This window comes from Urocitellus parryii, chromosome 11, assembly GCF_045843805.1.
Source record: "Urocitellus parryii isolate mUroPar1 chromosome 11, mUroPar1.hap1, whole genome shotgun sequence".
Taxonomy (NCBI): Eukaryota; Metazoa; Chordata; class Mammalia; order Rodentia; family Sciuridae; genus Urocitellus; species Urocitellus parryii.
The window spans coordinates 28,006,926-28,026,365 of record NC_135541.1 but is presented as its reverse complement, the minus strand read 5'-3'; the positions used below and the strand labels follow the sequence as shown (position 1 = coordinate 28,026,365).

Genomic DNA, 19,440 nt, shown 5'->3' with positions numbered 1-19,440 from the left:
CCCCAAGAAGCCCAGGGGCTACTGCATCCAAAGGAGATCCAACCTGGTGAAAGATCAGGGTATGGGTCTCGGGACACTCACAGCTTGAGGGATCTCAGAGTATGTCAAGTTCTGCAGGTGCTTCCAGCTTTCAGGGCCAGGTCCCACTCGCCCATATTGTGGCTCCACCCACACCTCAGTGACCAGATTAAGCTCTGAGTCCCCCTCTAAGGCCTCCACCTCCACATCATTGTCGTCATCTGTTGAGAAGCTAAAGGAGAGAGTGCTCTAAGAAAGAGGGAGAAGGGATCTAACACATAGCCTTGTGGCAGGGAGCGAGCCCATGGAGGAGAGGAAGGAGGCAGGCATAGGATAGCCACAAGTTGCACGTGGCCTCTATATACCTTGTCTGCCTGATGAAACATCAAAATATAACATCCCTCTGCCTCAACTTGAGATGAACATCCCAGGATATGTGAGCCAGATGTTTAGGGGACAGTGAGGAGAGAGGGCACTCTGCAGAGATGACTTCCAGGCAGGGCTAAATCTCACCTGTCTTTGGTGGAGGTGGAGTGTGGGGGGAAGAGGATGTACTGGATGACACATGTGTGCTTCTCTTCAGCTGCAGCTTGCCCAGGTGGTTCATTCTGTGGGTAAATAGGAGATCCTAGAGGGCTGGGAATATAGCTCAGTTGTTAGAGTGCTTGCCTTTGCATACACAAGGCCCTGAGTTCAATCCCTAGCACAACAACAACAAAAATAGAAGACCCTAGAAAAATCCTAGCTGGTGTGAAGACCTGGTCTAGCCTAGCTCTGGCCCTCAAAATTTCAGTACCTTCACCACTCCTCATTATTTCTATGACTCTGGCCTCAGACCTTGGTCCTCTGACCATATCATATGGTCCCTATGAGGCAAGGTTTATCGCAGTCCCCACCCAGCTCAGAGGCAAATGTCCCTGAGGTGAAGTGTCATGAGGGATAGCACACACCTGAATTGGAAGTTCCAGAACCATATTGATGATTCCTTCCGCACTGCAGGCAAAATGGAACCCTTCAGAGAGTCGAACTCTAAAGCCCCATAAAGATGGGAGAAGATGAGAAAGGAGATACTCGGTGCAGTGCCCCAACACATCCATCTCCCAGTAGCCATCGTGACAGCCTAGTCCACTGGATGTTCTGTTCAAACTAACGGTCTCTTGGGGTACAACAGGTCCAATTAGGATCAGGGGCCAAAATAAGCATAGTAGGGGGAAAGCGCAAGGTTAGGAGCAGCGTGCTCTATGCTTGATATTGGAATGTAGTGATAGAAAGTGGCTTAGGCTTTCTGCCAGTGTTCAAACTCAAAGTCCACCCTTGCTCTACTTCTGCCCCAGTAGCCTGGCAGGCTCCAGTGACATACTCAGTGAGGATGGATAGGAGCTGGGCGATGGCACTGAGTGGTAGTGCAGGAGCCAGGCCTGATGGGACACTCCAGAGCCAGCGCTGATGGTAGAGGTAGCGAGACAGTGATGCTAGGCTAGACGAGGCTGAACGGCCTGAGACTAAGGGCAGTGGCCCTGGTGGCTCCAGTGTCAGCAGGAAGGGTGCCCGGTAGTCCAGGGGTAGCTTCTCATACCTGGGAAATGGGCAATTCCTCAGTTGATCTCTACTACCCTTCCCTCATGTTCCAGGGCCCTTCCCCATCCTCTATACTAACCTGATGAGGAGCTTGTCCAGTGGTTTATGGAGGACCACAAGGCAGGGCCGGTCAGACAGAGCCTGCTGTGGCCCCAGCATGGGGGGTGACTTAGAGGGAGAGCTACCCCCACCAGTGCCACCCAGCCCTTTTCGTTTCACCTTGGGTGTTGGCTCCTTGCTTTGCACCCGGTGGGGGAAACGAAGGCGTAGGATCTCTTCCCTCAAATCTGACACAATCTGCAAGGAAAATGTTATCAAGTTTCTCCAGAAGTCTGAGAAAAGGGGCCCAAAGACAAGGTAAGAAAACTGTCTCCTTCAAGCCTTACTTGGTCTGGGAATCACTTCTCCCTACTAAAATTGGCCCTGTGGGGGCAGAGGAAATGGAGCTCATCTACACCCAAAAACTCCTTGGTCTGGGAGTAAGGGCCCAGTTTACCTTGTGTCGGGCCTGTGCTGGAGTGCCAATGGGAAAACCCAGGCGAAGAACCATGCATGGGGCCTTGGAAATGATGCGGACCATGTAGAAGGAGGAAGGGGGCTGGTCTGGGGCACTGGGGAGAAATGGGAGAAAGTGAGCAGCCTTAGGCTGGAAGTAGATGGGTTTAGGAGGAGGTAGGTTTGAGGCCTGGCATTAGAGGAGACATGGAATAAGGTGATGGGGGAAAAGTGAGGAGATATCACTTTGCCCACCTGGAGAGCAACTTGACATAAGAATAACCCTCGACCAGCACAAAGCTGCTCCAGTCCCGAAGCAAAGAGGTCAGGGAGGAGTGTGAGATCCTGCACTGGATAGTGCTGTAGCGTCCATTGCTGCCTGGGGTATGCAAGTGCTTGGGGATTGGTCTAGGAAGAAGGTGTTGAATGCAATCAGACCTCCCAGCTCCAATCTTGAGGGGGAAGAGTATACTACTTCCTCCCCTAGGCCTGAGATTATCAGGGCTGATAAACAGGAAGACATGGACACAGCTGGTACCCTTCCCATCATTCCCTATCCTCTTACCCCTGCTCCTCCACCCAAACTATGGCCCCAGCCCTGAAGATACACACGTGTCATGCTCTAGGATGAGCACCAGGCGATGCATGTGCAGCCAACGCTGCCATGAATTAGCATCCATAGACAGCACTGGCTTCCAATAGGCAGCAAACTGGGCATGAGATGAGTCAGAACCACTGTGCTGAAGGGAGAGCACCTGGGGACAGAAGAGATAGCCCTATGGGAACATCTGTGGACAACCAGCAAACAGAGCCAAGGTAGACTCAGTTCAAGGGGTCAAAGACAGAAGTAGATTAAGGCTAAGGGCTGTAGCCTAATTTGGGATTGAGGAAAAACAGCTTCCAATCTGAAGGCTATATTAGTGTGACTGAGCCAGAGACAAACTGTGTAGCCTTTCCTTAAAGATGAATTCAGCAGGAAGATGGAACCTGCCCAGCTTATGTCACTGACTTTCAAAGAAAAATTGAGTGATGGCAACACCTGGTGATGACACTGCTGCACACCCATGTAAGCCATGTGCCCATCAGTGCGAGGCTGCCAGCCATGTCTTCACCGAGTGCGAAGACAGCACAGGACAAAGGAAGCTGTGGCATTCAGAAAGCACACAGTTCACAATGGTTGGTGATGGTTGGGAACAGGTGAAGGTGGCTGGGGAAGTTGGGGTGAGGGAGTCCACAGTCTGCTGAGGGACCACCACCTGAACATTCTGCAAGATGTCAGACACCCATGATCTGTTAAGGACCTTTTGGATCCTTCTTCTCCCCCTCCCCAGGGCCTTAGAAGATAGAAAAGAGATGCTTTCAAGGTCAAAGGTGAAGCTTCTAGTTTCTGTTCCTTGAAAGAGAAGGTACAGAAGTTGGTCTGGGATCCAGATACTGTGCTGATCCCTACCCAGGTGAACAGAAAAGGGGCTACCAAGCATCAGAGCTACTCACCGGGGTGGTAGAGCCTGGAGGGATGTAGAAGAGTGGCACTCCACTCTTGGTGCTGTCTGGAAGTGTGAAGTGCTCTGGCACTGAGGAAAAGGACTGAAGATGGGCTAACATCTGGTCAGTCTGGTTAATGCTGTCAAATAAGAGCCAAGCCTGAGCCACAGCTGACTCTGCTAGGTGCAGTTGAGGGGAACCCCAAGGAGACAGGACCAAAGACCCAGCCTGGTGCTCAGGATGACCCTCCCCCACTCCCAGTTTCATAAACCCGTCCCTCCATACAACAAATAAGGCATTATTCACCAAGTGGTGACCTCGCTTACCTCTGCAGTGTGTTCCAGAAACGGCGGATAACATGGGTACGATATAAGGAACGAATGGGTTGCCTTAGTGCACAGGACACATCATGCAAAATGTCATAGCCACCTTCCATTGTCACTTCCACCCGTGTTGCTCGAGGACCCTCAGGCTCTAGGGGCCAGGGTGCCATAGCCACATACTCAATGCGCATGTTGTGTTTCCAAAGCAACACCAGCTTCACTTCCAATTGGGAGCCTCCTTCAGGGGAGCAGAAGGACCAGTTGGGTGAAGAAGACTTAGGATTCCAGGCCTAGAGAGATTCCTATCTGAAACCTCACCTACCTCATGGAACTCTAGCTTGGCCAAAGGTTCCAAGCACAGTTCCATAGGTTTCAGGCCCAGAGTCTGTCAACTGACTCAAAAAGAAGTTTGCAGGAGTAATTTGAAAATAAAACCAAGTTCAGGGCATTACACTCGTCTCAGCTGGTTCACCTTGTGCAAAAGGAGATGGAGTTGGGAAATTACTTGCTGGGAGAAGTGAGCCCTGAAGGCAACTCTCAAATGACAAGCAGAGTCTCTCATAGTGATGCTCTTTCAGGGGTGTTACATGGGTGTCTTCCACTCTGTTCAACAGGTCTCCCTGCACAAAAGTTCTCAAAGATCTGTGAAATTATAGTAGGACCTAATGACCTCACCTTTGGCCAATGTGACCTCTCGGACACTGTAGCCCTCTCGAAGTCGTACAGACACAGTGCTGACCAAGTCAGCTGGCACCTCCTTCTCAGTATGCTTCTTCCGGCGCAAGGCCAAGGCAGGGTTGCTGCTTGCAGAGACTAGGTGCTCATTAAATAGGCGGTGCTGAGAACCTGGGGGCCCAGTGAAGATGGGGAAAGAGAAAATGGTGATCTATTAGTGGACAGGTACACAAGGGGAAGGGACTATGCCAAAATCACTGTGGGAAGAGCTCCAGAGTTGTCAGACTTCCAGTTCTTCCAAAGCCTAGATGGCATAATCTCTGGGCCCATTCTATATTCTCCCTTCCATCCCACCTAGCCTGCCTCTTACCGCAGTAATATTCAGGGTTCAGTGCTTCACCACTGCGTAGGAAGGAGTAGAGCAAGAATGCCCGGTGGTAGACAGTCAGACCCAGGTTGCCTGGCTCAGGTTCAGGACAAGTGGACAGGTAGGAACCAAATGTTGCCATTGCAATGAACTTCATCAATTCCACATTGGGCACATGTCCAAAACTGCAGTCATAAGAGTAAACGCCTCCCACCTGGAGAAAGTGAACAAGTAGAGTCCCTGATCCACCAGAGGAACTGGAGACGATGAATAGCAAGAGAGGGAGCTGGGACTGGGGGAGAAGCGAGCAACCATTCTCCCTCTGTGCCTGCTCTCCCTTGAGGCCTTCTGTCTGAAGCCCATACCATTTGGTTCCATCATCCTCTGTCCTTCTTCCTCAACATCAAATACTCTTTTCTTCCTTCACTAAAGATTTTAGTTGGTTTCCTGTCATCATCCTGAAAGACTTCAGTGTGTATCTCCAATAAAGTGTTTCTCAATCCCTGCCCCAGAGATATTGTTAAAATGCAGGAGGTCTGGGGTATAGCCTGAGGTCTGCATTGCAAAAAAGCTTTCTGAGGCCAATGCAAAGTCTACAGATCAGAAATTGGCAAACTCATATACACTGAGGCCAGATTTAGCCTATCACCTATTATTGTCAATAAGGTTTTACTGGAACTCAGCCATGCCATTCATTTAGTATTGTCTTTGGTTTCACACTACCATCCAAGAGCCTTCACACCACCACAGCACAGCCCAACAGTTGTGACAAACCCCTTTAGGCTTAAATATTCACTATCTGGCTTAGATGATTCATCTAGTTCCCTGGCTGCTTTGTTCCTTAACCCTCATCTCTATTTTATTGCACACTGGCTACATCTTGGGGCTTGGCTTCACTTGGAACAATTCATCTTTGCAATTCTAAATTGCTATAATCCATGACACGTGATTATCCCTTTAGTTTCCTTCTGCCCTCTTCCTGCTGCTCTTTGACCACATTGGGTCTTCCAGGCCTTCAGTGTGCTCTCTCTAAGTCTAATAGCATTATCCTGACCCTCCTATGCAACCCCTGCCCCACTTGGATCCTTAATTCAAGCAATTTCATAAACATTGTTCTCAAATCCCTGACCTTCTTCACAGTTTTCTGCTCCTACCTCAAAAACCCAACTAGGATCACAACCTCTATACTCAGTCAAATCAATGGTGTGCAAATGGAGAAAATCGCACGGTGTGTAGGCTGGTCCTATGTCAAAACATGACACCCCACCCAACTACTTATTCAGGGTTGTCCTTAAGCCTGTATCATCTTCTCAACATTGGCCTCCCTTCCTTATGGTATTCATAATTATATATATATTTTTTAATATTTTATTTACATTTTAGTTTTCCGCAGACACAACATCTTTGTTTGTATGTGGTGCTGAGGATCGAACCCGGGCTGCAACCACTCCAGGCAAGCGCACTACTGCTTGAGCCACATCCCCAGCCCCGATCATCATTATCTTTTACTTCAGAGAGAAATGGGGCCTTTGGTAGAATTTATCTACATCTTCACTTCTATCTTCTAGCTCAAAGAAAGAAATAACACTTGTCTGCTCTGAAAGAATTCCTCAATCTGTTACTAGAGCCAATGTCCACCTGTCAATTCAGGACATTACTCCATCAGCTTCTTCTTTCTTTCCCTTTTTTCAAACTCTTCTTCACTATGACCCCTTAGAACAAAGCCTAAGTCTCTAACTTAAAAAAAAAAAAAAAAGAATAAACACCCCTCCTTCTTCCCTGTGCTTTCCTCTGGCTACCATTCTTTCTTGTTCCCCACTTGATCTGAACAGCCAAATTTCTTGTGTCAACACTTATCTCTACTTCCTTCTCTTCTATCCACAGCAAAAATTTCCCTCATAGCCTCTTCACTAAAATGATTCTGAAAAGGATCCCAGTGACCTAATTATTACATCCAAAGGGTACTTTTCATTCCTCATCCCTCTTAATCTTTCTCTGCATCTTGCAATGTTAACTACTCATTTCTTCCAAAATCTCTGACTTCTCTAATCTATCCTGTCTCTTGAGTATCAGGGTCTGCATATCCAACTGTTAACTGCTATGAATTGCAGCCATTTCATATGTAATTAGGTACTCTCCTCTGTACTTTAAAGGTATGATCTCACCATTGGAGGTAGGTACTCTGATAATCTCCATTTATAAATGAATCCAACCTAGAGGTGAACTGGTGGGTCCAAGGTCACAGAGCTAATAAATATAGCCAGAATTCAGACTGGCATGCCTTACTCCAAAGGCAATGTTCTTAACTACTATATTGTGACCAATCACAGGAACCTCAAACACAACACAGATGAACCTGAACAAAACATATACATACATAAAATTTATCATCTTTTCCCCACTCCACCCCAACTGCTTCTATTTCCATTTGCTCTGCATGCTACCCAGTCAGATACTTGGAGACACCCTTAACTTCTTTTTCTCCCTCACCTGTCCCTTTGTATCTTGCTAATCCTAAGTCATATTAACTCCATCTCTTTATTTTCTCAAACTGCTTGCCCCTAAATTCCCTAATTTAAGCCCTGCTCCTCTTACTAACCATTGCAATTAATTGTCTCTCTGTCCCCACTCCTGCCTTTGACTCAGCAGCAAGATTGGCCTTTATAAAATGTAAATCAACTAGTGATTTTCCTGCTGTATATCTGCATCACCCATAGAACTATGCATTTTACTTCTTAATATGGACAAACCAGCTTTCCATGCTTGGCTATGTCTACCTCTCTAGTTTACCATCAGCTGTAGTTCCCTGTATATGCCTTCCCTCCCCTTTGCTTAAGCTAGTTTGAGCTGGTTTTTTAACCCTTGAATCCAAAATAATAATAACTAAGCTAATGGGATAGGTGGAGCTGAAACTGACTCAGATTTTGAAATTTCTATTCTTTTTATTTAACATGCTGTCTCCCAAATCCTAAAGAAAGGGGACAAAAATGAGAATCCTCTTCCACCATTGCTACCTCCATTGCTCTAGACATGACACGTTCTCCCCAAGGCAACTATGTCATTAGCTTCTCCCCAAGGCAACTATGTCATTAACTTCATTTGAAAAATCTCACCTGTAAGAAAGTAACCAGCCACACCTGACTTTGTGAGATACCCAACTCCTTCTCCTTCCTATAGAGTGCTCACCTGAACAAAGGAACAAGCCACAGTACCACTGCGAAGCTGGTTCAGTAGTGTCTCACAGACAGCAACATCAGGTACGCTGGTCACCCCATCTGTGATCACAATGATACCTGAGGCAGAAAACAAGATTCAGACCTGCAGCACTGGCCAGACCAAACTAACAAGGAGGCACCCAATGGACAGGGCTCTGTGTCCACTCATCAACATGTTTTATAAACCTCTAATACCTTTCCTTCTCTCCTCCCCTCCTGCTTCTTTCTCGTGATGCTAGATCACAATCTCCCCTACATGATGTCCTTGTAATTCTACTCCTTTCCACTAGGGTCCCTGATGGTTGCCAGAGCTGAGGATACTCAAGATATACACTAGTGCAGATTTATATTTTGCAAACAATGAAAACAGGTCCTCTTCCCTAAGACCCACTGATCCCCAAGAATCTCTATCTTCGTCAATATCCCCCCACCCTTGCGGATCCCCATTTCCCCATTCCCATCAACATTCTTTTTACTGACCTGCACTGGAGTTTGAGGGCAGTAATTGCAGTGCCAAGATGCCCTGACGAATCATACTGACTAGTCCAAGATCAGCTGTCACCATGGAAACTCCCACCTTCCGGCCCAAGGGCTCCCCTGAGTCTGGGGACTGGTCTTCTGCCTGGCCCCAAGTTACAGAAAAGTTAGACTACGACAGATTGCATTGCTGCCTCATCCACAGCAAAATCAGAATTTATAATTTTTCTTCTGTTTTAAATTTAATCAATTTTTATTTATTTAATATTTATTTATCTGGGAATTGAACTCAGAGTGCACTACCACTGAGCTATGTTTCAGTCCTTTCACTTTTTATTTTAAGACAGGGTTTCACTAAAACCTGCTGAGGCTGGCCTTAAACTAATGATTCTCTGGCCTTAGCCTCCCAAGTAGCTGGTATTACATGCACATACCACCATATCTAGCTTCTTCTTCTTTTTTCTTTATAGTGCTGGGAATTGAATCCAAGCTAAGCATGTGCTCTACCACTGAGCTACGCCTCCAGCTCCCAAACCAGAATTTTAGCCTTGTACTGCCCAGGCCTAATCATGTGAAGACCCCAAGCTCCCCACGATGCTGCTGAGTCCCACTGTTCTCCCTTCCACACATGTGCTCAGCTGCTGAACCTCAGATGGGAAGGGAGTCAACACCAGATGAACTATCAGATTGTACTGAGGCAGGGCTTCTCCACCTTTTGCGGAGAAGGGCCTTTTTCCATATTCTCCCATCACTATCATGAAATATTTTATAAACAATCCAATTCCATACCAGTCATCAGGCACACAGAACTGCTACTTGCCTGGCAACTTCTGTGATATCCAAAGCAATTCTAGTGAGCCAAGCAGTAATTCTAGTAAGCCTAAGATTGTACAAAATACTAACTCGAAATCAAAGCCACTTATGGTCAGCTTCTCAGATCCTCACAGGACGAGGGTCTGGGATTGAAAAAACACAAGCAAATGGCCTTCACCTTTTCTCCCTCCAAGAATGTGAGTCACTGTCCTTTAAAGCTAGTTTTAAGTATTCACTAGCACATCTGTCCTTGTCTCACTCTGCCCCTGGCTATTAGTCCTTTTCTGCCATCCTTACCCTCTCTAGGTGGTATAATCCTCCTCTCTGCCCTCCATCCTATGTACTCTCTTTCAAAATAGTCTCTGCCCATTTCTCTCCCACATACCTGGCTCTGGGGATCATACTGCTGCTGCAGCATGGCAGCCACCTTATCCTCAAAGAGGCAGAGCTGATCATACACCTGCTGAAGGAATGCTTCCCGCTGAGAAGGGTCCAAAAGGCAACCTTGTACAAGCACCTGAGAAGCACAAGAGAAAGATTGAGATAGGACCACAGTGGGGTACTGGCCCCTACAGATCTCTGCTCTCTCTGCTTATTCTCCATAGCTCCCTCTAGGCAATCCTAATTTCCCACCCAACCAGAATCAAATGACTCCACAGCCAGTTCCTCCTTCTTAAATCGACTTCACCAATTCTTAGCCTAGGTACATGGCAATCCTGCACATAGCCTTAAGACACCGTCACCTTAATCTGGGGTCACGATATTTACCTCTGCTTAGGGCCCTCCACCCTGGGCTTCCCCAGTCTCCCACATGGGGGCACCATAAGATCTCCCAGCTCCTTCCATAATGGGCTTTGGTATATTGTCTGTAAACTGCCCACCTCAGCCCAGCAAACTCCTTTTACTCATTTCTTAAGATACACACAGGTATCCTGGAGGTTATTGCTTCTTTTGAACTCAAAATGTTCTTCTTATTCCCCCCATAAATGTTCCTTCCTTTCCTTTACTCTCAGCAGATAACAATTACCACTCTTCATAGAGAAAGGAGGTCAGCTAATAAGAACTGGCCCTAACCTGGAAATCCACCCCTCTGGAAATTCCCCTCAAAGTCTATGGCATGTTTACATTTATCCATGTTCTTGTTCTCTCTTTGAGACTCTCAAGAAAGGGTTCTTTATCCTACACTTTCCCCCTAGAGCTAATCTCTCTCCGTCTCTTCACAAACTTCTTGTCTCTCTAGGATCTTCACTCTTTCTCCATGGAGTCGTTTTCTTCTACTTCAAATATAAATAAGTGCCCCCTATATACAAATCTGTAAGACCTTATGGTGGACCCTAGGATCTCACCCCTCTTTCCTCATCACACTCCTATAACCTGTCCTTCATGCCCACTTCTTCTCCCTGACTCCTACCCTCCTGTGGAACAACTTCTTCTACTTCTTCACTCTCTATTCCATACTTTGTAAGGGGATAGGGACAGCCGGAGAGGGAAAGTGGAACACTGTCCCATTCTATAGGCCTGTGAAAAGGAAAACAGAAACAGAGAAGTAGCAGGAACTGGAGCAACAGAAAGATGAGATAAAATGTTCCTATCTATATTGTTTAGAAGTAGTAAAACTGGGACAACACAACTGGCCAACAATAAGGGGCTGGCTAAATATTTAAAGATAAAACAGGATAAAATAGTAAGTTAAGGAGTAATTAAAATCATTTTCAAAGAAAATTTCATGGATGTGAGGGTGATCTGGCTATGACATCAGTCACCCCATTGATTGGCAGGGTTGATTCAACTGATCTGGCTGGCTAGGCAGGTGTCCCCATCCTCCCTCACTGCTCCATGGGAATCCCTCCCAAAGCTGTGAGCTTAGTTTAAGAAGATGACCTTCTCTGATAGAGGAGGATCATTCTTTAGTCAAGAGTATACAACTAGGGCTGGGGTTGTAGCTCAGTGGTAGAGCGCTTGCCTAGTATGTGTGAGACACTGGGTTCAATTCTCAGCACCACATATAAATAAAAAATAAAGGTACATTGACAGCTAAAAAAATAAAAATAAAAAAAAAAAAGAGTATACAAGTAGCTGCACTTCCCTTTCAGTATTTCCAAACAAGCTCTCAAAGAAAATTTTCATGACGTGGGACAATACCTGTATTATAAGAGAGTAGGACACAGAAGTCATATGTCTGGAATGCACCTGATAGTTCTCTTTCTGTCTTTGAATAAAGGGATGGTGGTGGGGGAGAATCAATATATACTCACTAGACTAGAAGGAAATTTCATAAAATGTTAACAATATTTATTTCTGAGTATTATATTATAGGTGAGTTTTGCTTTTTTCCTTTATTTTTTATTTCCTTTATTTTTTATTGGCATTGGGATTAAATCCAGGGCCTTGCATATGTTAGGCAAGTGTTCTAGCAATGAATTACACCCCCAGCTCTTTTTATTTTTTGAGACAAGGTCTCACTAAGTTGCCCAGGTTGGCTTCAAACTTGCCATCCTCCTGCCTCAGCCTCTGAAGTAGATGGGAGATGCGTACCACCACCATGCCCAGCTCTTTATATTTTAATGTGGCTTTCAAATCTTCAAAGGACATGTATTATAAATAAATGCAATTTAACTTTGTTTTTCTTTCTTTCTTTCTTTCTTTTGAGGTACTGAGGATTGAGCCCATGGATACTTTATCATTGAGCTATAATAATCACAAGCCATTTTTATTTTGAGACAGGTATCATGTTAAATTGCCCAAGCTGGCCTCAAACTTATGATCCTCCTGCTTCAGCCTCCCAAGTAGCTGAAATTATAGGCTTGTGTCATCACACCCACTAACTTTTCTTTTAGAGTTGCATGATATACCTTGAGGAACTACAGAGAAGATGTGGAGGCTGGCTTGGGGCTGATTAGTGGCCCTGGGAGCTTACCTAAGAAAATTCTCTCTTTCCCCTCAGCTGCTGTCCTTGTTCAGATATCACCCTCTCTCCCAAATGGCAATCATTTTCTGCCTGTTCTCCTTACATCCAGACTTTGTCTCCATTCCATCTTCCACACTTCCCACAAATAAGTATGATCTTACCTGCGTACAAATCTGATTCTGTTGCTGTCCATTCAAAATTTTCAGAGGTTCCCCTCATACCTATGGCTAATTATTTGAAAAGCTAACATTTGCATGTTTTCTCTGGGGCAAGTACTGTTCAACTACTTGACATGTATTAATCCAATCACCATGTATTGGTGCTATTGATATCCCCATTTTGGCTGGGTCTGGTGACTCACGCCTGTAATCCCAGCAGCTTGGGAGGCGGAGACTGGAGGATCTAGAGTTCAAAACCAGCCTCAGCAAAAGCGAGGTGCTACGCAATTCAGTGAGACCCTGTCTCTAAATAAAATACAAAATAGGGATGGAGATGGTCAGGCAAACATAGGCAATGATCCAGTGCTCTTAACTCCCCTATAGAATAAAGGACAGAGTCCTTAGATTGATATTCTAAGCCTTTCCTAATTGATCCCCCCTCTGTCTCTGGTCTTCTCTGTACCACCACTTTCCTATATTCAAACTTTACCCTATCAAAACTGAATAATATGTAGCTCCTTCAAAAACCTGTGATTGAGAGTACAGTTTCATAGCTCTGTGCCTTTGCTTTTGCTGGTCTTCCCTTTTTTGAACAGTTAACCCAAGTTCGTTCTTCAAGACTCAGTTCAAATGCTGCTTTGTCTAAAAGACTTCCCTGTCACTGTTCCAGGCTTGATTGGATGCTCCCCCTTGGTGTTCCTGCAGCACCCCAGTCATAACTTATCAGTGCCCTTATCATGTTCAACTGAAATTACCTCCTGCAATATCTATTTCCCCCTCTGAATGCTAAACTCCTTCCAACAGGATAAAGACAGTACCTGATTCATCTGGGTCTTCAGAACATAGCCTGGGCCTGGCATAGGTCAAGCTTCAGTGTTTGCCAAGCAGAACGAAGTTTTGAGTGATTACCTAACACCCATACTCTCTCTGCTTTGGCTATCAGCACCTGCGAAGCCTGGCCTCTGTCTGGGGATGTGGCCTGTAAACACCAGGCTAAAAGTTGTCCCAGAAGAGCACTTTAAACTGGGACAAAGGGCTGACAGTCCCTGCCCTGGGATCTGGCATGCACCAGGTATGTTGGTGTATACTTCAGACCTTCAGAGCCTGTTCCTGGCTTCTGTCTGTCTCCCCCCAAAAGTTTGATGGCTAAGGTGACAATATAGCCAGCAGGGACAGTTTCAGGAAAAGCCCCTACCAATGAGTTGAGGTTAAAAGCAGATGAGGGGAAATGGGCCAATGTTTATCTAAGCCCCAAATAGATATTTCTGTAACAGAGTTGGCCATTCTCCAAAAGGAGTGTCTTGTGATAGCCTGCTTGGGTGGCAGATGAGCCCTGTAATTATCAGTGTGGTCAGCATTATATCTGATAGTTCACAGGCTCTCAGAAAATATGACCCTTCTCTGTCCCTAAAATAAATTACATTTCTGAATATTTGTAGAAGTTCAAAATCACAAAATATTCAAAAAAATCATCTCCTGGGGGTAGTGCCAGGAGTTCATGCAAGAGAAACCATCTGACAAAACTCAAGAGGTGAGTGAGATAGGCAATTGTTTAATCAATGTCAACTGACCCATCCTTAGAAAGCATCTTTAAGGCAAGAGGAACTGGTTGTTTTCAAGGAAACAGAGACTCATGGGAATAACTGAGAACAGGCTAAAGAAACCAGCAGAGCTGGGGACTTGATAGAAATAGTAGAGACAGGGTGAGTACTTAGCAGATTACTGGAAATTTGGTCTGTGGGTAGAAAGTTGAAGGGGGATGAACTACCTGGTGGGACTGCAGGCCAATGATCGAGGAGTAGGCCTGGATAGTTACGTAGATCTCAGGCTGGAAGTCGATGCAAGATCCAGGCACTCGGAAGGGCCGAAGCAGCCCGCCCAGGCAGCGGGACAGGGCATGGAAAACTTCATCAAACAAGATCTCCCCTGTGGAATCATCCTGAGGGCAATGCAGAGAAAGCTCTCTCAGGGTGCCCAAAAGCAACCCTAAGCAGAGGGCAGAAACAAGCAGCTTCCACAAGTCAGTAGGACTCTCATCTTATGACTAATCACATCCCTAAATATAGTGCCACAGATGGAATGGGACTATCTTTTAACAGTCCTAATTCCTTTATAAGTTCATCTTCTTCCCACAATGGTAGATTGGGATCCTTTTTTACCTCCCCCATAGGCCTTTCTCTCTTCCTCACCCTTCACTCCATCCCTGCTTCCCTGAGTCTCCCTCCAACTACTTACCACAATGCCAGTGGATGGGCTAAGATCCAGCTCAATGACAAATCGATACTGCCAAGCAAGGAAGGTAACCCGAGTAGAAGGTACGAGGAGGAATGGTCTTGGGATCACTGGTTCATCTGGCTGCCACCCAGGAGGCAGGACACTGAGGACTTCTAACTCCTGCTCAGACTGAAGCTGGTAATTAAGATGGATATAAGAAGAAAAGGACCAGGAAAGAGTCACTGCTTTCTTCCCAGAATCCCAATTTGGCCACTTATTAGCTGTGAGACTGTACAAAAGGCACCTAATCTCTTTAAGTCTTGGTGTCCTCATTTATAAAATAGAAATAATCCTGATTTTAATCTAAAGTGTGGTAGTGAATCAAATGTTATAAAGTGCTCCCTAGACCTGCCTTTAATATCCTGCCTTTAATACTGATTCTGCTTCCCATAAATAATCACCTACTCTTTCCCCCAATTATCTGGAAAAATTATTCAGATTTCCCTTGGGGAATCATCTTGTGGGCAGTCACTTGACCCCCCCTCCCCTCGACCCCCAACTTAGAGCTTTCAGAATTAGTCTCCCCTCCTGTCTGTTTCTAGCACACTCCAACAAAGCAGATCCTTCTGGGTCATTCCCTCATGCCTATCTCTAGACCTCACCAGCAACTCCTGGGGTGTGGCCTGCACAGTTTGATGCAGATGATTGAGGAACCAAGCCAGGCGAACATTTCTGGAGATTCGATAATCCTTTTTCATTAACAGGAACACCTGCCCAGCTTCTTCCACCTAGGGACAGAGACATTTTTTTTTTTTTAAAGAGAGAGAGAGAGAGAGAGAGAGAGAGAGAGAGAAAAAAAATCTTTTTTAATGTTTATTTTTTAGTTTTCAGCGGGCACAACATCTTTGTTTGTATGTGGTGCTGAGGATCAAACCCGGGCCACACACATGCCAGGCGAGCGCGCTACCACTTGAGCCACATCCCCAGCCCGGACAGAGACATTAATAAATCTAAAAGAAAAGGCACTGAGTTTCAGTATATATGGATCCTGTGTAAGTAATGTGTCCCAGGAACTGACACTTTGTGAGAGCTAAGACAGCAAGTTCACCCCCGCCACTATGCAAGGTGTTACCAGCAAGTCTATTCTCAACCCTCTGTTCCCATTCACTCTGCACAGACCTCCACAAAGATGAAGTGACCTTCCCACATTATGTTTCCACAAATGTTTAATGAGAATTTCTCCTATACCTATAAGCTCTTCAGGGAAGGAATTGGGTCTTGCTCTATTTTTTGTGCCTTTGTACTTAGCAAATTGATTCAAACTCAATACTCAGTAGGTCCCTGATACATTACATGAAAGTTGGACAGTTTCTCCTAAGTCTTAACAACAGCAAGCCCTAAAGAAATAATCAGTAAGTAAATGGCCAGCATCCCAAGTGAATATCTTGAAACCACACCTCTGCAGCTCACCATCTCCATTCACATACCTCTTGATTGCCAACACTCTAGTTTCTTTCCTTTGTGGCTTCAGATGTGGTCACCTCCACAATGTTCTAACAAGCATCAGTTCCTCTGCCCAAGCCCTTCTACTACACAAGCCCTGCCAAAGGCTTGAGTCAAGATGAATGTGACATTCTCTTCTGTTCACATGTATATCATGGCAGCTGTACTATGACAGGAAGAAACTGTCACTTTGTCAGCAGTGCCAACTCTAGCAGATCTTCACCAGTCCCTTAACCTCTCCCTGATCAACAACCTTCCCAATTCCCTATAGAAGGGTTTCCAATCTTGTAACTCCTGCACTTCCAGCAGATAATTTGCCTATCTGTTCACAGAGGAAATAAGGACCAAATGGCCTGAGCTTTCCCACTTTCTCACTCCCTTACTTTTGCTTGTCCTAGACAAATCACACATTTTTCTTCTTGTGTTCTGCCCAGTGAGGGGACAGATACTAGCTACAAGGACTGAAGAGAGGGTGATGGAGGAGAAATGAACAGCAGCCAATAACTAGCTGTTGAGAAACATGATAGCAAAAGGAAGCAAAAATTTATTCTCCCCATAATGGGGAAATATGCACACAGGAGACTGAAAAGGCCCTGGAAATGCAGTAAGAAAGGGTGTCCAATGTCAGAGAAGACATTGAGACATGGACAGCAGAGATGCAATAGTTAAGGATGTAGAAAGTCTTCTTTTCTAAGACAGAAGGCAAGGATAAAAAGAAACAGAAGCAGATACTGGAAACAAAGATGACAGCAGAAAGGAAGAAGGAATTCACATCTACTGGACACACAAATTGTATTCAACAGCATTCTATAGATGCGAAGTGCAAGAATTTGAGATTTGGATAGCTCAGGCTTGAATCCCAAGTTAGCCACTTATTAGCTGTGTGATTATAGAAAAGGTATTTAATTTCTTTAAGCCTCAGTGCCCTCATTAATAAAAATGGAAATAATCCTAACACCAATCTAAACTGCTGTTACGTGGATCAAAGAACTTACACACATGTTGTGCTCAGTACAGTGTCTGGGACTGAGTAAGAACATAATAAAAATTAATTATTACAAATTATCACCAGGCCCTGTACTGTTTTTTTTTTAAACCTAAGTAAGATTGTTCAGTCTTCACAGCAAAATATTTAGTAGGAGAAAACCAAAGTTCTAAAGAGTTAAGTGATTTACTAAGTAGTAGGCATGGGGTCAGAAGTTAACCAATGCACAACGAATCCATTAAATGATGAGCAAAGCTCTTCTACTGAGTGACAAATGGATAAAAATGGGATGTTTTAATAATGGGCCAGTAGCCCACACCTGTAATCCTAGTCACTCAGGAGGCTTCAGCAGGAGGATCACATATTTGATCAACCTAGGCAACTTACTGAAATCCTGTTTCAAAATTAAAAAATGAAGGAAAAAAAAAGAGCCGGGCACATATCTCAGTGGTAAAACACCCCTGGGTTCAATCCCCATTACCACGGCATGGGGGAAGGGGCAGAGGTTAACCATCTTTTTTTTGTTGCTGTTGTTTTGTTTTGTTTTTTAGCTGTAGATGGACACAATACCTTTATTTTAATGTGGTGCTGAGGATTGAACCCAGTGCTTCACACGTGCGAGGCAAGCACTCTGCTACTGAGCCAAAATCCCAGCTCAACCATCTCTATCTTAAGATCAGAAAAGATTTCAAGCAGTGATAAAAAAAGAACATGATGGGGTAATAAATAGAAAGGATGCTTTGACAAAATTAGACAAAAAGACAATTTAAACATTGATGTGAAATGACTCTGTATTATTTTGTGTTAGGTCTGTGAAATCACACGTTAAGAAATACTACTTTACACTGCTTCCCTACACTATGCTGAGGTAGGCTTTTGCTAGCATTTTATTTTATTAAAAAATTTTTTTTTTTTTTGGTAACAGGGAGTGAACACAGAGGTGCTTTACCACTAAGCTACATCCCTAGCCCCTTTATTTTATTTATTTTAAGGCAGGGCCTCGCTAAGTTGCTAAGGCTGGCCTCAAACTTATGATCCTCCGGCTTCAACTTCCAGAGCTGCTGGGATTACAAGCCTGTGCCACCCCTCCCAGCTCTTGCTAGCATTTTAGATTTTATCCTAAGGGTAAGGTCAACTCCCAACAGGGTTTTGGCATTCACTCTGGCTACCATGTAATTCACAAAGACTCCCTAAAAGCAAAGGAAGACAGTAGTAACCTAGACTAGAGCTACTCAAAGTAGCCATTCTGTGAACTGTTCCCAAGAGACAAGTAATGCTAGAATGCAAAGTTACCACTGCCTTTCATTGAAGAAATCTTCTTATGAAAAGGAAAACAAACAAGAATCAGTGGAATTAAACAATGAGCTTACTTGCATTTTAAAGGGTCTTTAGGATAAGACAGACAAGAGGAAGCTAGGTCATAAGAATAAAATGGAAAGCAAAAATATTAATTCCCTGCTTATCAAATTTACCCTATAATGGAGGACAAAAACATGAATCAAATAACTACTCTATTTATTGTAATATTAGAATCTGAATAAGTTCTTCAAAGGATAAAAATGTGCAAGTAACAAAGTAACCTGACCCAGTTTGGGGTCTTAGGAGAAAGGGATGCTGAAGATTGATTGAGCAGTGTTTACTAAGTGGAGAAATGAGGGTAACCCGGATAGAGGGCAGAGGCAAGCACTATGCTACTAGAAAGCTTTCTTCAGGTTAGTTGGTGCTGAATTTTCACTACTATATAGCTTCCATTTCTCCACCTTGCCTTTAAGGTTATTTTGAATGACAGAGTGACACGCCCAAGGCTAAAATGAAGTCTAGTTCATCAATCAGTTCTTACAGAATCCATCTTCTTGAAACTAGGAACATCTTCCTCATTTTCTTACAATATTCCCCCTTAATATGTGATCCTTCAAAGTCAACTCCAGGCCCTAAATCTCCTAAGTTTTCTTCATATTCAAGATGTACTTTATCAGAACCAGAAGATTTAATTTAAGCAGGCAGAATGCTTTTCAAAGTGAGATCCAAGAACCCAACTGCATCAGAATTGCCTAAGGTGTTTTATTAAAATGCATCTTCAATTCCTGGGCACCACCATAGACCAACCAAATTAAGAGTTGACAGAGCTCAGAAACCTGAATTTTAACAATATCCCCAAGGGATCCTTCCATATTATTGTAGAGAGTCCTTGAGTTAGTTGTGTTTTCAAAGCATCCACATTCAAAT

At 44.6% G+C, this 19,440-nt stretch overlaps 1 protein-coding gene across 2 annotated transcripts in view; it reads right to left on the bottom strand.

Annotated features, from left to right (window-relative positions):
• The window catches only part of Szt2 (SZT2 subunit of KICSTOR complex), a 49,832-nt gene that overhangs the window by 25,451 nt on the left and 4,941 nt on the right, over positions 1-19,440 (bottom strand). For both annotated transcript variants that reach the window (XM_026397691.2, XM_026397692.2), the window contains exons 2-19: positions 15,389-15,514; positions 14,748-14,921; positions 14,281-14,451; positions 9,832-9,963; positions 8,637-8,778; positions 8,128-8,234; positions 4,945-5,155; positions 4,575-4,745; positions 3,903-4,137; positions 3,586-3,715; positions 2,704-2,846; positions 2,347-2,499; positions 2,093-2,207; positions 1,676-1,893; positions 1,379-1,594; positions 969-1,047; positions 532-626; positions 82-250 (exon numbers count right to left, since the gene is read on the bottom strand). In XM_026397691.2, coding sequence (XP_026253476.2) covers positions 82-250; positions 532-626; positions 969-1,047; positions 1,379-1,594; positions 1,676-1,893; positions 2,093-2,207; positions 2,347-2,499; positions 2,704-2,846; positions 3,586-3,715; positions 3,903-4,137; positions 4,575-4,745; positions 4,945-5,155; positions 8,128-8,234; positions 8,637-8,778; positions 9,832-9,963; positions 14,281-14,451; positions 14,748-14,921; positions 15,389-15,514 — 2,787 coding nt within the window. The remainder of the gene's footprint in view (positions 1-81; positions 251-531; positions 627-968; positions 1,048-1,378; positions 1,595-1,675; positions 1,894-2,092; positions 2,208-2,346; positions 2,500-2,703; positions 2,847-3,585; positions 3,716-3,902; positions 4,138-4,574; positions 4,746-4,944; positions 5,156-8,127; positions 8,235-8,636; positions 8,779-9,831; positions 9,964-14,280; positions 14,452-14,747; positions 14,922-15,388; positions 15,515-19,440) is intronic.